The sequence below is a fragment of the Carassius auratus genome, chromosome 3 (assembly GCF_003368295.1).
Source record: "Carassius auratus strain Wakin chromosome 3, ASM336829v1, whole genome shotgun sequence".
Taxonomy (NCBI): domain Eukaryota; kingdom Metazoa; phylum Chordata; class Actinopteri; order Cypriniformes; family Cyprinidae; genus Carassius; species Carassius auratus.
In genome coordinates this window covers 4,236,138-4,252,790 of record NC_039245.1, presented here as the reverse complement: position 1 = coordinate 4,252,790, position 16,653 = coordinate 4,236,138, and the positions used below count along the sequence as shown (strand labels likewise).

Below are 16,653 nucleotides of genomic sequence, written 5' to 3'. Positions count from 1 at the left end.
TAGTCTTTGCAACTGTGTTCTTTCAGTGTATTTGATGTTATCTCAGTTTTCACCTCATGCATTAACAGAATGGAGCAGAAATTGTTTAAATGAAGTATTATCAACTATTATCAGCAGGGATTATTTCACAGGATTCAGGTGTAATGGTACTATTAATATTCTTGCATACTAAACAAAATGATTAAGTATGGTGATTGAGTTCAAGTCAGCAAGGCTCAGAATCAATATAACATCTCTGTTTTTTTAAGACATAACACAGCTAGGGCACTGACACCGACATTTCATTATACCAAAGTGTTAAAGTACATGTGATGTTACTCACATGCTTATTAAGGCTAAGATAATATGAGGACAATTCAGTTAAGATTTTCCAACTCTGCACTGTAATTTTCAAAATGAGAATTTTGTGAACGCCCTTAAAGTAGCAGGTGATAGTTTGTGTGTATGGTTATCACAGAACAGTCAATCTGGTGTGTTTTATCATATAACGCTAGAGAGTGCAGGAGGGACACACCTACACACACACACACATGCTGTGTGCCGTACAATGGAATAATAACTATGTAAAATATAGCATGAACGCTGGGGAATAATATCTTACAAACACTCTAATGTGAGGCACACTGCTGTTATTGTGAAGAGCAGAGATACACACAAGAGCAAGCATACAGTGCAAAAAAAAAAAATGTATTCCAAGATTCTAATTGTTGATTGTTATCATTCCAATAATATTAAATATATTATGCATTAATTACCTAATCAAAATTCAAATCTTGAATCTGTAAATGTAAAACAGTATGATTTTGGCAAGATTCTACAACGTGAAAAAATGGTGGTTAAATTGTCATTTGTGTTGTCAAAACTTTGTTGAAAATTGCCTCTCAGGGCGAGATGAACCCCTGACCCCTTTAATTTTCTCTTTTGACTATAGATGGCACAAAATCTCTAAATATCTGAACAATTTTGATAAATGTATGCTATTTTTAATTTTGTCATTTCATCTAAATATGACAACATCAATGTGATTTAGTCAGTTAACTCAAAGGCTTGATGTAACTGGTCTAGTTGTATATATCTCTGGAAAATGTTGATGACAGTGTATTATATTGAATTTCAGTGTTTTTCATTTGAAGACCAAACCTAAATTGAAAAATGGTAATTGCTAATATTTCCATGAATTAGATGTACATTTTAAGCATCCTTCATTAAAACTTATATCATCTTTACTTTTATTAAAACCTATAGATTTATTAAGTGAAATCATTGACTGATGCATCCTGCACTTGCTAAATATATATATGTCTAAATATGTTACAGTTTGAAAGCAAATCCATGTTGTTCTTAAATTGGCTAATATTGTAGTCCCAACAAAATAATTGAATCAAATCAAGTTGCATTTAATTGTCAGTGTTAATATTCACATTTTTATCATTTTATTTTATTGTAGTAATCATAAACACACTTGTTTTGTATTCTAGTTAGTGGCTAATGAATCACATTCACAGAAAAACTGCCTTCCAAAAGTAGGGTGTAAACAATAACAGAGAAGCAGAGAACATACATTATTGTTATGCTATTAAAGACTGTCTCAGTAATCATGCAGCGGGGCGCTTGGGTTCAGTTATTGCTCACGGATCATGTGATGCTCCTCTGGAGATGCAGTTATTCCATCCTTTAATAGGTCTCATAACTGCAGGACTGAGCATTAATTACTCTTTTACTCCTGGAAGGTCTCTAGCCACGTGAATGCTGACATCATTTATGTGTTGTCAGTGAACTGTAATCATTGCCTGATGTCCCCAGTGAAAATGGGCTCTAATGCACCTGGTATAAAGGTGTGTATTCCTCCCTATGGACTTTAACTATGTATATATTATTTTAAATGAACACTGGGTAAATGATAAGTTGACTGTATATTATTAGCATTCATTGTATGTTGGAGTAAGTGTTATTTATATACCTCTTTCCATTTATTTGCCATTGTCTTTTTTTTTTAGTTTTCAGCTCTCGGTCAAGACAGCAGCATAATAATTGCAGGGACAGACCCGTCCGGTCCTGCTCATGAAGGCCAGCTTTCTGCAGAGTTTTGCTGCAACCTGTCTGAAAGTTTTTAGTCATCATGAAGACCTTTATTAGATGGTTCAGATGTGTTTCATTGGGGTTGGAGGAAGGTTGCTCTCCAGGAGCAGGATTGGTTGTCTTAGAGCAACCTGCTTTGCTTGAGGGCACATTGGGAATGATACAAGAGGATGTCAGAAGTGCGCTGTTTTCTGAATCTGTGTCACTTGGGATTGAACTTTCGAACTCTAAATGGCAGCCCAAGACCCTTGACCACACAACCCCCCTCTCCATGTTTCAGGTAATGTAGCACATTCGGTCACATAAATTGTTTTTTCGTATTTAAATATTGAAAGTGATTATTAGTTGTTTGTATGAATTGCATGTTTGTGTCTAAAAGCTTGTGTAAATTTGAGTGCAATGGTAGTTGTGGGGTCATGCGTGTCTTGATAATGTGTTGGTGCCGGGTTACTGTTTCTTTCAAAAGTTATTTCCCCATCCATGTTTCACCTCATACCCAGTGTTGCATGGTCAAGATTAATATAAAAATAGCGCACGGTTCTCACTAATTCAGTGGTTAACATTTTTCCCCCACAATCCTTAATATATGCCATTATTTCTACTCTTTCATAGTAGATTTAAAAAAAAAAAAAAACTATTTAAATATAAATTAATACATTTTGGTACTTTCACTAATAAATCACACATTTAATTGAAATGCAATGTTTTTTTTTTTTACTTTTTGCCAAAAAAAAATAAAATAAATGACCACTTTGATTTTTCCACCAACACTGAAATATTAAGCTTGATAAGGCAAATAAGTGTAAAGACATTCTGTAAGCAAAACATAAACTGTTTGAACCATGTGATCACAAACACTGTTACGAATATATATATATATATATATATATATATATATATATATATATATATATATATATATATATATATATATATATATATATATATATATATATGTATATGTATGTATGTACAGTATGTATGTATGTATGCATGTAAGTATGTCTAGAGTAGTAATGAATAGTAAGGAACATAAAGGGAACACAAATTGTGTTTCTAGAGAATAACCTGAACCAAGAAGCTTCAGATGACACACATGCTGGATTATTGTTCTGTTTTTATTTATTTCCAGGACCTCTCATTGGCTCAAGAGGCTGTAGTGTTTCTGTGACTCAAAGGAAAACAAGGTGGCATATCAAACTCATGTGAGGGCCAAGAAGGGGGAAACCCCTTAAAGCCCCCCCACCCCAACCATCTTTAGAGGGGTGTCCACCATTACCCTACATGAAGGGAATCCCAAACCTCTGTGCAGCTTGACGTCAGAAGGCAAATCATTTGTTTTGCTGATCAATTTGCCTTGCTTATGATGAGCTCCACATTAAAACTCCACATAAACCTCTCTCTCTCTCTCTCTCTCTCTCTCTCTCTCCCTCTCTCTCTCTCTCTCTGGCATAAACAATGGGTTATTTATATTTTATAATAATGTTTTTTGCAGATGCCTTTTTACCTAAGGAACTGGCCTTGATGCACAATTCACCTGAACCAATGCCATTTGAATCTGTTTAATAAGGATCCAGAATTAACTAGCACAGGTAGCTTGTAAAACTCTCTCTCCCTCTCTTACTATGTTCCGTCTTGTACCAGGTCGAGGGTGATTGTTTTTGGGAGTGGTATTAGGGTTGGGGTATTCCTGTTGTAAGGTGGTCCCATCGATAAGGCTTTTTCTCTTATTTTAAGGGGTCTTATCACTTCCTCCGACCCCTGGGTGCTATACGCATGCTGTTGCTTTTGGGGTTGCCATGCACTACATGACTTTACATCTTTCTCTCTTTTTTCCATTACCCCTTCATCTCCACCCATGTTTTCTGAATCAGTCCGAGGTCAGTCTTGATTTGGGCACTCAAAGTGTAGACGCGGACACCCAGCACAGAGACCCGGCAGGACCACCTGGGCTCAGGTAAGGGTGTGCTGTGCTCTGTTAAACAGCCAAATTAAGTGTTTATTCGAAGGTATGAGTGGGTGCAAATAAAAAAAAAAACAGTAGGTTAAAATGAGAGAGTGGTCACTTGTGGAGAGGGGGACACCTGCTAAATGTACACTGCCAAAAAAAAAAGTCTGTTTTCCAGGAAACTTCTATTTAGGTTTTTCTGCTTCATGGCGAAGCTTGCTGTTTCTTTGTCATTGTTTGTGAAACATACTAGAAATTTCTGAGTGAAAATTGTTTCTATACCAATTTTGATTTAGTGTTTTTCATTGTACAGATCTCACTGTTACTTGCAGCAGTAACTTATCATTTTGCAAGTGTTTTTCTGGATGAAATCTGAACTTTATATCATATTGTCTCAATTTAGGGTTTTTTTTTTCAGAATATCTTAGAGTTGCTGAAACTGCTAAGATAAAAGAAAAGTTCATTTGTACATATTAACAGTTAATCTGAAGATGAATTATGTCTTCTTACTGAAAATCATTTGTTTTTTAAATTGGTGCAGTCTGGTGTATTCAGTTTGTTGAAGTTGAACACTGGGGCTATAATTCTGTCTATAAATGAACTTTCTTCAGTGTATCTGATCTATATAGGCTTCGTAATTAACATACAGATGGTCATATTATCATATTAAACTAATTAGTGGCAATATTCTAATAAACAATTTTAGACTAGATTTATCACTGCTCACAGCACAAATCCCAACTATTGCGGAACTGAATGAACTGTAAAACACTTTCACATTTCATAGTAGTTTTGTTGTAAACATCGATAAGATAATCATATTTTTGTTCAGTGAGGAAAACATTTGTGTTTACCATCTTTATTATTCTGTTGACGTAGTAGACTTCACCGAACCCCTCTGATGTGCTCTATCTGCCTCAGTCCATGAGGGACAGAAGAGTCCTTATCACACCATAGAAGTTCACTCTTCAGATAATTGTCTGTTTGTGGCTCTTACACAACCTTGTGCTGGTTCAGAGTGAGTCTCAGTTTTAAACCACTGAAAGACACGAAAACTGAGCTGTGATCTAAACCTCAGTGCTTATAAATAGAGGCCTTGTTTTTCTTTACTTCAATGAAATAGTCAAAGACATACAGAACATTAAAAACTGTATAAATTCATATTTATATATGCTAATGAAAATACTGTACATATTTTATGCAAATCATTTGAAGTCAAATTTACTTGGTAAAACTAATAGTTTGTTGAAACTCATTTGTTATGTGGCCTATAGTAACAGTCGATGAGAAGATGAATGAATGAATGAATGAATGAATGAATGAATGAATGAATGAATGAATGAATGAATGATAACCAGTGCCTGTAGCAGGTGTGCAGTTCTTACTGTGTTATTTTTTTTTTCTTTGTGAATAAGGTTATGTGTGAGTTCTGGGACAGAGAGAAGACAGTTTTGATGATGGAAGCAGTATCGTTTGAAGGGGTGAGGAGAGCATCTCATAGCATATGTAGTTGATGTACAATAGTTCATCCATAGATTACATTTATGTAAGTCATAATGTGTACTAAACAGTCTCTCTCTCTCTATAGGATAGTGACATGTCTTATGAGGACAATGAGTCACCTCTACCGTCTCCATCCACTTTGTGAGTAGACCTATCACACACTTAACACACAGTGATAGAAAAATGCAAATAAAGTTATATCTGCTTCACTGTATTTTTCAGCCACAGCTTAAGAATCCTATAAAAAAAATACATATATATATATATATATATATATATATATATATATGGTGTGCAGTGGTGTTTTAAAATGAGGAGGCAGTGTTATTATTGTCATCAAAATGCTGCCATAATTACATAAAAAAGAGAACATATATATTCTATTCTGTATTTTGTTAATATTTTTATTTAATATTTTAATACTAATTATACATTTCAACTGTTTATGCATTTTTATATTTATTCCAAAATAATTATAACTAAATGCAGTTACAATTTTAACAATATTCTGGAAACCGTTTACGATAAGGTTTCATTAGTTAACGCTAGTTAATTACTTTAGTTAGCATGAACTAGGAATAAACAAGCCTACTTCTACAGCATTTATGAATTTCAACATTTAGGCTACTAATGCATTGTTAAAATAAAAAGTTGTGTTTGTTAACATTAGTTTAAATCATAACAGATTATATCCAATTATAGCGCGATTGAGGCGATGCTTTCTTTCAAGTGACTTTTCCCCATTCATCTCAATGAGCCTCCAGAAGGGGTCACTGTAGAAAGTCTATGGACCGAAGGGAGGCTAACCTCCGCTGTTACTTTACCTGCGGCTGGCACTATAAAAAAACAAGTTACTTTTAAACTTGTAATATAATTTATTACAGAGTTTTATTTAGAGTAGAGTTTTATTTTTTAAATATCGATTATTTTCTCATCCAACTTTTTGAGGCACTATATATATATATATATATATATATATATATATATATATATATATATATATATATATATATATATATATATATATATATATATATATATATATTTCTTCTAACTAATATATATATATATATATATATATATATATATATATATATATATATATATATATATATATATATATATATATATTAGTTATAAGAAATATTTTACACAAAAGAAATATACTGTTGTGGGTAAAGCCTGTTTTAGGTCCAGTAATGTTTGTAAAATTTTGAAAACTGAACAACAAGAAAAAAAGAACAAGAAAAAAGAAAGAAAAAGAAAACAAACATACATAGCATTTGTTGCAACTGAGCTTAAACTGTAGTACATAAAGTACAACATGTTGTGTAAATACAATGCAATTTTAATGTTTTCATTTTACCATAATTACAATACGTTTTTACAAATTATTGAGAATAATTGTCATGAAAATAACCATGTAATGCAATGCAATATTTATTTTTATTTTGGGGTTATATGCTACAGACATGCTGTTTGTTAGTTTTAATAAAATTGGATCTAATTTTTATTTAATAACCCATCAGTTATTTTATTTATTGATTTATATAGTCACTTATTTTGGGGAGAAGCTATTCAGAAAGAGCTGTCATCTGAAAATCTCTAAAAATGTGCTATTTACTTGAATCTCTGATTATCGGTTATTATTTGATTGACTTTCATATGAGGTGTTGTGGGTATTGATGAATGTTCACAAGCCCAACTATGCCCTCCTCTAGTTAAATAAATAAATAAATAAACAAATAAATAAATAAAATAGTGAATTACTATGCACTACAGTACTTACAGGATCACTGACAGTAAAGTTGTAAAATGTCGCTCCCTTGTGGCCGACCAGGGCAGTGCTAGGAGGGCTGGACAGAGGTTTATGTTTCTTGTATCAGGGATGGCTTGAGTCAGTTTGTAAGAGAATGGAGCTAAGTCTGCCCTATGGTGCATAAGATATGGTGAGTGTGCGCAGCTGTGACAATCAGGTCTGTGCCCTGGTGTGTGTTGTAGTGTGTGCTCTCTGTCACACTGTTTAGGACGCCTGCGGGACACAAAGGCAGCTATGACTTAGAGCAGACGAGGCAGCAGGAAGAGGAGCAGCATCAGACCTTCACCTTCTCTAGAGACTTAGAGGGTGTGCTTGCTATACACACGCATCTATACAAACATAAACCCTGCATCTTACTGATTCACTGCTTATTTTTTCCATTTCCCTTCTTCAGCTGCCCGAAATACCAACACCAATGCCATCAAGAGAGGAGATGCAGAGGTGAAACACAAACACATTAATTCACTGACCCTTATCTTTGACTTATAATCTTAATAAAAAAATCTCATCCCCACTAGGCATACGTTGAGTTAAATGAGCTTCGTGGGGAGGTGTGGCAGGAAATGGGACACTGGCTGGGTTATGAGGAGAACTTAAGCCCTGCCACGGGACAGTGGAGTCAGTCCCACATTTCCTATCTCACCTTCAAAAGCCTCATTCAACTCCGCAAGGTCATGAGCACAGGTGAGACACAGAGTGACACATTTCCTTTGGCCTTTAGACACTTCAAATAAAGTGTAGAGAGAACAGGAATTGCATAACGTGTGTTGCCTGCATAAACACTGACATATACTCCTAACAGAGGCCCATATCTCAACCAGAGCATCTTAATTCACTGACTGGATCACAATAAGAGGGTTTATTTTTTATTTATTTTTTATCTTCGGCAGCAGTTCTCAAACTCATTGACTCACTGTTCACAACAATATCTGAAGGACCCCCTGCCCTGTTTATTTTAATTTACAGAAATGAGGAGTCTTTCGTAGATTAAAATAAGTAATTTATAACAAAGCAAAACAAACATATATTTGAAAAATTGAAACTCGTTGACATAATTGTATATATAGTGGGCTCCAGAACCCGTGGTTGAGACGCACTGCTCTGTGTTGACCAGTTAACATTCACACTCACATTCGTTCTACATGTTCTTTATGGTGACTGTAACCAGGTGCGGTGCTGCTAGATGTTGATGAGAGCAGCTTATCAAGCATTTGTCAGAAGATGGTGGATCAGCTTCTGCTCAAAAAAGAGATCCAGCCAACTGACCGTGATGCTCTTGTAGCCATTCTGCAACGCAAGCGCAGGTTAGACTCCTCGATATCTGTGTTTGTGTGTTTGTGTGCATATGGAGGACAGGTCACAGGTGTCTATATTAATAGCTGGATATGACTATATGACTATAAACCTTATATGAATCGCTGTTTCTTCTTCACAGTCAATTAGAGCCCACTTCGGCCCCTGGTTCAGCAGACATAGAGCTGCAAACATTCTCAGTCACCAAACAGGTATCTATCTATCTATCTGTCTGTCTGTCTGGATATCTAACTAAAAACCTATATCCTCCAAATAAATAAAATAAATTGTTAACTACATGACGATTTTCCAGACCTGTTTTACATACTCTGCCAGTTTCAATTACTGACTTTTGGACTGTTCTGTTCCTCCTCAGCGAGACATGGTTGATCGTGTGGAGGCCTCTGTGGTTTTATCAGGTGATAGTACATTCATTTATGTATTTTATGTGAACACATTATTTTGTTTTGCAGCCTACTTCATGCCCTTGTTTCTACACTACTCTCAAGGTGCGGTGGAGAACCTCCAGAAACCAGTGACAGCATTTGCACGTCTACGGGATTCAGTGGTGATGGAAGGGGTTCTGGAAGCTCCAATTCCGGTCCGTTTTGTCTTCTTCCTCGTGGGCCCCAGTCACAGTGACATGGACTATCATGAGAGTGGCCGGGCCATGGCGTCACTGATGGCTGACTGGGTAAAGAAGAGCTACGGACTCTATATTATTAAATAGATCAAATAAAATGAATCATTTTCTGAAGTATCATCTTAATTCTGTCCCTGCAAACAGGTTTTCACTCTGGAGGCTTACTTAGCTACAGACGAGAAGGATCTGACCAATGCCATGGCAGACTTCATGGACTGCAGCATTGTGATCCCTCCCACAGAAATCCAGGATGAGAGCATGCTGAAGCCAATCATTAACTTTCAGAAGAAGATGCTACGTGAGAGAGTCCGCCCATATGACACCCGACTCCTGGTTGGGGGCAAAGGTCAGGCTTTATATGTTGACATGGTGATACTGGTGTCACTGTATTCATTTAGTTCACATTTTAAGCTATTAAATTCCGTCACTTCCCTGTGTGTATTTGAATATTAAATAATATAAACAGGCTGATGTTTATTCAATAATTTGGTAATGCTTTTAGGTCCTTACATTTTACAGTATTGTGCAGATTTCCTAGAGAATTAGTGTAGAATTGTTTATCTTTTTTTAAAGGCTGCAGATTCAATCTAGGCCTAGGTCTTCTTGAGATGTAAATTTGACTTAATTAGAATTATTTCATTTTAGTGTAGGATGCTGGTCTGTCATTACTGCAAAATATTTAATATAGTTACACTTATATTCGGTAACTTAGCAGACACTTTTATTCACTAACAAATGAAGAAAATCAATAAATGTATCACGAAAGAGGCAATAATACTTTTATTAGTAAGATTTAATAAAATGCATGCTTTCAGCTTATTATACTACATGCTTCCTTTTTTTCTGTGTACATCTTGAGGGTTTAATACCTTCAAATTAAATATTTTTTTATATGCAGTCTAGAATAATCAATAATGGCTACATAGAAAAGTTCTCCTCTGCGTGTGTCTAGGACGTCCTAGTCTTAAATCTGGAATTTCTTCAAATTAATTGTTGAACTGTTTTTTTAAGCCCAAACTGGACCTGAGAAGCCACGGGATGATCCACTGGCCCGCACCGGCTATCCGTTTGGCGGTATGGTTAAAGATATAAAACGCCGCTACAAGCATTACCTTAGTGACTTCAGCGATGCACTGGACCCTCAGGTGCTGTCTGCTGTCATCTTCATCTACTTCGCTGCCCTTTCTCCTGCCATTACATTCGGAGGACTCCTTGGTGAGTACATTCACTGCAAGCATAGACTAATCACACCATTGAAAAATAACTAAATATGCCTCATTTAGCATTTGGCTTGCAGTATAAAATCTGGTCCACATTCATCTTATTGTGGCCAATAACTATCCCACCTGGACCAGATGAAATCATTAAAAAGATGTGAGTCCATGTAATGCAGGTGTGCAAGACAATATACACAAGTTGATGCTTAAAAAACATTCAAACTGATCATGATGGTAAATCATATGACCCCAGTCTTCTTAACCGAAATGAAAAAAAGTTTCCACGCAGAACCTTTAAGATCCATGGAACTCTTCCATTCCACAAAAGGTTCTTAATAGTCATTGTAAAAAGTTTTTTTTTAGATTTTTCAAATGCTCTTCAAATTATGAATACAATATTTGGTGTTTCTTTGAGGAGCCCAAAACCATTCTTGGTTGAGTATTCCTTCATCATATGTAACCTTCCATTGCTTTCTGTGTTTCAGCGGACAAAACAGAGCACATGATGGGGGTGTCTGAGCTGATGGTCGCTACCTGTGTGCAGGGCATCATCTTTTGTCTGTTTGCAGCTCAGCCAGTGCTTGTCATTGGGTTTACCGGTCCATTGATGGTGTTTGAGGAGGCATTCTTTCAGGTGATGCTTTTATCAGTGACTATAGCGATTTAATGATGTCGATTATCACCACCTACCATCTAAGTACAATCATCTTTCCCATTCAGTTCTGCAAGTCTAATGGCTTTGAGTACATCGTGGGCCGTGTCTGGGTGGGCATGTGGTTGATCATCATTGTGGTGGTGATTATGGCAGTGGAGGGGAGTTTCCTTGTCCGTTTCATCTCACGCTTCACCCAAGAGATCTTCTCCATCTTGATCTCTCTCATTTTCATCTATGAGACCTTTGCCAAGCTTATCAGGGTATACTTAGCCTTTCAATATGGACACACAATAAATTAGATTAATTCACATCATATAAACCGTAATGAAATCTTCAGTTTTTGCTCTATGCTTTGTACTCTTTCTTTAATCTCCGCAGATTTTCAAAACCCATCCTTTGATTTTGAACTACGAACACTTGAATGATACTTTGGAAGACCCCTTCCACCCTGTCAAAAAGATCAACATCACGGTTCATCCTGATGGCAATGTTACTGAACATCATGAGATGATAGAGAGGGCCTATCCCAACACTGCCCTGCTGTCCATGTGCCTTATGTTTGGCTGTTTCTTCATTGCATTGTATCTCCGTGGGTTTAAAACTAGCACCTTCCTTCCCGGCCCTGTAAGTGTGCTCAGTTTACCTTTTTTATTTAAAACTCTGATACTGTTTAGCCAAAAATAGGTTTAAAAGTTCAAATAATAATGGAGAACAGAAAGACATTCTAGCAATTATGCCATCCAGCCAAGCCTTTAAAAGTAAATCGTGTTACTGTTTAAATACTGTTCACCACCAGATCCGTCGAATGATTGGAGATTTTGGTGTCCCCATTGCCATCTTCTTCATGATTGCTGTGGATATCAGCATCAGTGATGCCTACACACAGGTTTGACTAACATTAATCATTTAACGTAGTTTGCTGTTATTGGTTTTCTCAATTGCTTTGGCACTAACTTTCTCTAAATGCAACTGTCACAATGGTTTTATTAGATTTTGCATGTCTGCAAAATATTTAAATCATGCTTCGAAAAGCAATGGCTTCAATTATTTTTTTGGTGTCATTGTGTGAGCTTTACTGATTTTTTTCCCATGGCAGTCAACCTCGGAAATGTTTGTAATATACAAATTAGATTTTTGTTCTACTTTCTTTGCTGACACAGTAGGTAAATGTTTACTGGGAAATCCAATACTGTAGTACACAGAAAAAGAATATGCATATTTGTATGTATGCAGTAAAAAAAAATTATATTGCATCTAAACAGAGAGAATGTATTTGCATGTCCATTTGTACACATTTCTTATATCTGAAGTCATGTACAGCAGTAAACAAAACAAAAAAATATTTTTTTTTCACAGAATGTAGCACTACAAGTTGCATGAAGTAGTGTGTAAGGGTGTGATGTTCCTACATGTTGTCCAAAAATGGTAGTGATTGTGTTTCACTGAGAATCTACTCATCTGTTTTGCTCAGCAAGCTATGTGCATTTATGTGCATTTATTCTCTTTTTTCACACAAGTGCCAAAACACGAAGAATTAGCTTAAACTAATAAAAAATTAAAATCTGAGAAATTAACTGTTAAAATCTGAACTTATCGTTTTGAGAGAGAGAGAAAAATAATCTTATTAGAGAATTGACCCTAATGAAGATAAACATGTTTTATTCTTCTGGACCCATAGAATTAATGGATTCAAATAACCTGGGGTTTTGAACATTATAATGGATAGTTTCAATATGTTTTTCACTTCCTGCTTTAGAAACTGGTGGTGCCAAAGGGGCTGACCGTGTCCAACACATCTGCTAGAGGCTGGCTCATCAACCCATTTGGTGAGAAGAAGCTATTCCCAGTTTGGATGATGTTCGCCTGTGCTGTTCCTGCCTTGTTGGTCTTCATCCTTATTTTCCTCGAGTCCCAGATCACTACGTGAGTGTGATATTCAGAACAGAGCACATTTACATTCCCACTGGGTGAAGACACATATGCTAGAAGATCTTCATTATAAAAAGATACAATGAAATCAGTATATTATGCTCACCAACATTAATTTAATCATAAATGCAGTAAAAACAGGAATACTGTGAAATATTACGATTAATATTATGATAAAATTAAGATTCATGCAAGGATTTTGGTGGAGCTACTGCCTTAACCTCACACCTTCTCCTTATCATCCAGGCTGATTGTGAGTAAGCCTGAGAGAAAAATGGTCAAGGGCTCTGGTTTCCATCTGGACCTCCTCCTTTTGGTGTTCTTGGGAGGAGTTGCCTCTATCTTTGGTGTCCCCTGGCTCAGTGCTGCCACTGTGAGATCTGTCACACATGCCAATGCCCTGACGGTCATGACCAAAGGCCCCAGACCTCAGATTGAACGCGTGATAGAACAAAGAGTCAGTGGTATTTTGGTGGCCGTGATGGTTGGTGAGTTCCAAGCCTTTTATCTGATATAATGATACGTAAACAAAATGTGGTTTTAATTGCCATTCAAAAATATAAAGTCAACATAATTATACTTAATAAAATAATATTAAACAATACACAGAATAACTAAAAATTCTTTACCCACAGGGGTCTCGATTCTAATGGAGCCCATCCTGAAGATGATTCCTATGACAGCTCTGTTCGGGATCTTTCTCTACATGGGTATCACTTCACTGAGTGGCATCCAGCTTTGGGACCGTATACTTCTGCTTATTACACCCAAAAAGCATCACCCACCTGCTCCATTTGTCACCCATGTAAGATTCAATTACAGATAAACATATACATTATAAGGACAAAGGTACACTATTGTTCAAAAGTTTGGGTTCCGCCCACTTTTTATTATTTTTTTTTTTTTTTAAGAAACTGATTCTTTCAATCGGTAATGATGTTTTACACTGATCAAAAGTGACAGTAAAGACATTTATAGTGCTACAAACCATTTCTATTTCAAATAAATGCTGCTCTTCTGAACTTCCTATTCATCAAAGAGGAAAAACTGTATATTAAGCAGCACAGCTATTTTCAAAAGTGATAATTATAAGAAATGTTTCTTGAGCAGCAAATCAGCATATCAAACTTTTGATCAGTAGTGCATGGTGAAACCTAATAATTAGAAGGCGATGTCCACATACTTTTGGCCATGTAGTCATAGTTTATTTATCCATCCATCTACAGTACCAATCTCTCTCTCTCTCTGTTTCTCTACAGGTGCCTACTATGCGTATGCACTTGTACACTTTGATCCAAGTGATGTGTTTGGCGATTCTGTGGGCAGTAAAGTCTAGTGCATTTTCACTTGCCCTGCCCTTTGTCCTGATCCTCACGATCCCTCTGAGAATGTTCATGACCGGTCACATCTTCACTATCATGGAAATGAAATGTGTAAGTATCTCTTTTATAGGCCTGGGACCCCTATGCATTTCTGCATGACCTTTTCACACACCATGTCTTGATAGAAAACAAAGCTAGTTAAAAAAAAGCTATATGAGCCCTTCAAGTTGTATTGTTTTATACCGATATGTTTTCCTTAATTATTTTCTTTTCCAGTTAAAAACACTCATTCACACCTATGCATTTTTATTTGTCTATGTTGTGACTGCTTATGTTGTCATCCTTTTGCAGCTGGATGCAGATGATGCAAACGTGAAATTTGATGAGGAGGATGACTAAAATAACCCCCCAAAAACCCTGGATGTCTTTCTTGATTCCAAGCCACTATTAATTCATCGTACTGTGTGCATTACATGAGAATCTTTTGCTTATATTTTTTAACTGTTGTGCATTCAAATCTTAATTTAACCAATCGATATGTCTTTATAGCTTTAAACTTTAAGAATTAATGCACACCTAAAATTCATGAACCGTTCATATGAATTCCATAGTTGTTCGTCACAATCTTTTCCTACTTCTGTTTACTTTTTCATTGAACATTGTCCTTTATTTATTTTTGTGTGTGTGTTTGTGTGCCTGATAAGTTTTTTCTTCCTTTCTTCATTTGGGATTTATACATCCTGTTTATTTATTTTATGTAGTCAGGCTTCCTTGCAAGAAATCTCATGTCCTTGTGAAGCATGTCAGCTACACACCAGCTTGAATGTAAATCCTGTCCTGTTTTAACAGGTGATGCCTATGCAAAATGTGCCTTTATATTTCTTATTAGAATTGCAATGTTTCAGGGACACCATACCTGTAAATATTATAGGCCGACATTTACAGAATGTTACCACAGGTTACTATTGCAAAGATTTGATACTTCAGATGAATATTTAGTTTTATGGATGCTTGGTCTGTTATGGTGTGTGACTTTGTATAATGATTAAAATTCTTTAAAACCTCTAAAATTATTATTAGTAAACGAGCCTTATATTCCTGTCTTAAATTAGTCATCGGCACAAGCAAACACATCCACTTTTCCAGCAGACTTGACTTCACAGGAGGCCTGGGCGGGCCTGACCCACCCAATCATGAACTTGGCCCACCCTGGCAATCACCCTCCACCCACCTTTTGGATGTCCAGCCCATTCTGTGAGTCCTATGAGCTTCCTTACATGTTAAAGCTGGACTTGCTTTTCTGAAAATTAGCAGCTTTTTACCAGTGATTCCCAACCAGAGGTACTTTAAGACGACCTTTTTATTAATGTTATTATTTTTCAGAAAATATAGGAAAACACACATTTTCAACTTAAAATGCAGTGTTATCACTTGGTTCAAATAATCCCATTATAAAAAATTGTCTGTACACATACAGTACAGACCAAAAGTTTGGACACACCTTCTCATTCAAAGAGTTTTCTTTATTTTCATGACTATGAAGATTGTAGAGTCACACTGAAGGCAATAAGGGCTATTTGACCAAGAAGGAGAGTGATGGGGTGCTGCGCCAGATGACCTGGCCTCCAAGGTCACCGGACCTGAACCCAGTCGAGATGGTTTAGGGGTGAGCTGGACCACAGACTGAAGGAAAAATGGCCAACAATTGCTAAGCATCTCTTGGGGAACTCCTTCAAGACTGTTGGAAGACCATTTCAGGTGACTACCTCTTGAAGCTCATCAAGAGAAGCCAAGAGTGTGCAAAGAAGTAATCAAAGCAAAAGCTGGCTACTTTGAAGAACCTACAATATGACATATTTTCAGCTATTCACACTTTTTTTGTTATGTATATAATTGACTGAATGAGAAGGTGTGTCCAAACTTTTGGTCTGTACTGTATATATATGTGTTTACATTTTTGTCAGTGAATAGTGTATACTCTACCATTTGGAGTTGAAGTTGGTTATATTTTTAATGCTTTTGAAAGAAGTCTATGAACTATGCTTACCAAGACTGCATCTACTTGATCAATAAACAGTAAAAATGGAAAATTGTGAAATAATACTACAATTCAAAATTATTTTTTAATTTAATTTATATTTTTAATTATCATTTATTTCTGTGAAGACATTTTCAGCCATTTATCACATGAGAAATCAGTCATCATTCTAATATACTGATCTGATGCCCAGTAAATATTGTTGAA

General features: G+C 36.0%; 1 protein-coding gene across 1 annotated transcript; it reads left to right on the top strand.

Moving 5' to 3' along the window:
- Positions 1-3,984: 3,984 nt before the first annotated feature.
- On the top strand, positions 3,985-16,225 carry LOC113044212 (band 3 anion exchange protein-like). Its single transcript, XM_026203978.1, has 21 exons — positions 3,985-4,036; positions 5,443-5,508; positions 5,616-5,671; positions 7,558-7,655; positions 7,744-7,790; positions 7,868-8,033; positions 8,518-8,653; positions 8,785-8,854; positions 9,019-9,061; positions 9,152-9,336; positions 9,430-9,631; positions 10,297-10,500; positions 10,988-11,136; positions 11,223-11,417; positions 11,536-11,781; positions 11,954-12,043; positions 12,914-13,080; positions 13,333-13,574; positions 13,722-13,891; positions 14,346-14,519; positions 14,760-16,225. The coding sequence occupies exons 2-21, from the start codon at positions 5,446-5,448 to the stop codon at positions 14,805-14,807; spliced, it is 2,751 nt and encodes a 916-aa protein (XP_026059763.1). The 5' UTR covers positions 3,985-4,036; positions 5,443-5,445; the 3' UTR covers positions 14,808-16,225.
- The last annotated feature ends 428 nt before the right edge of the window (positions 16,226-16,653 follow it).

Excerpts from the sequence above, each read along its gene's own strand:
- LOC113044212 (XM_026203978.1), top strand. The coding sequence starts at position 5,446 with ATGTGTGAGTTCTGGGACAGAGAGAAGACAGTTTTGATGATGGAAGCA. Across the intron at positions 9,337-9,429 it reads CGTCACTGATGGCTGACTGG|GTTTTCACTCTGGAGGCTTA; the intron begins GTAAAGAAGAGC and ends CCCTGCAAACAG. Across the intron at positions 11,418-11,535 it reads CCTTTGCCAAGCTTATCAGG|ATTTTCAAAACCCATCCTTT; the intron begins GTATACTTAGCC and ends TAATCTCCGCAG.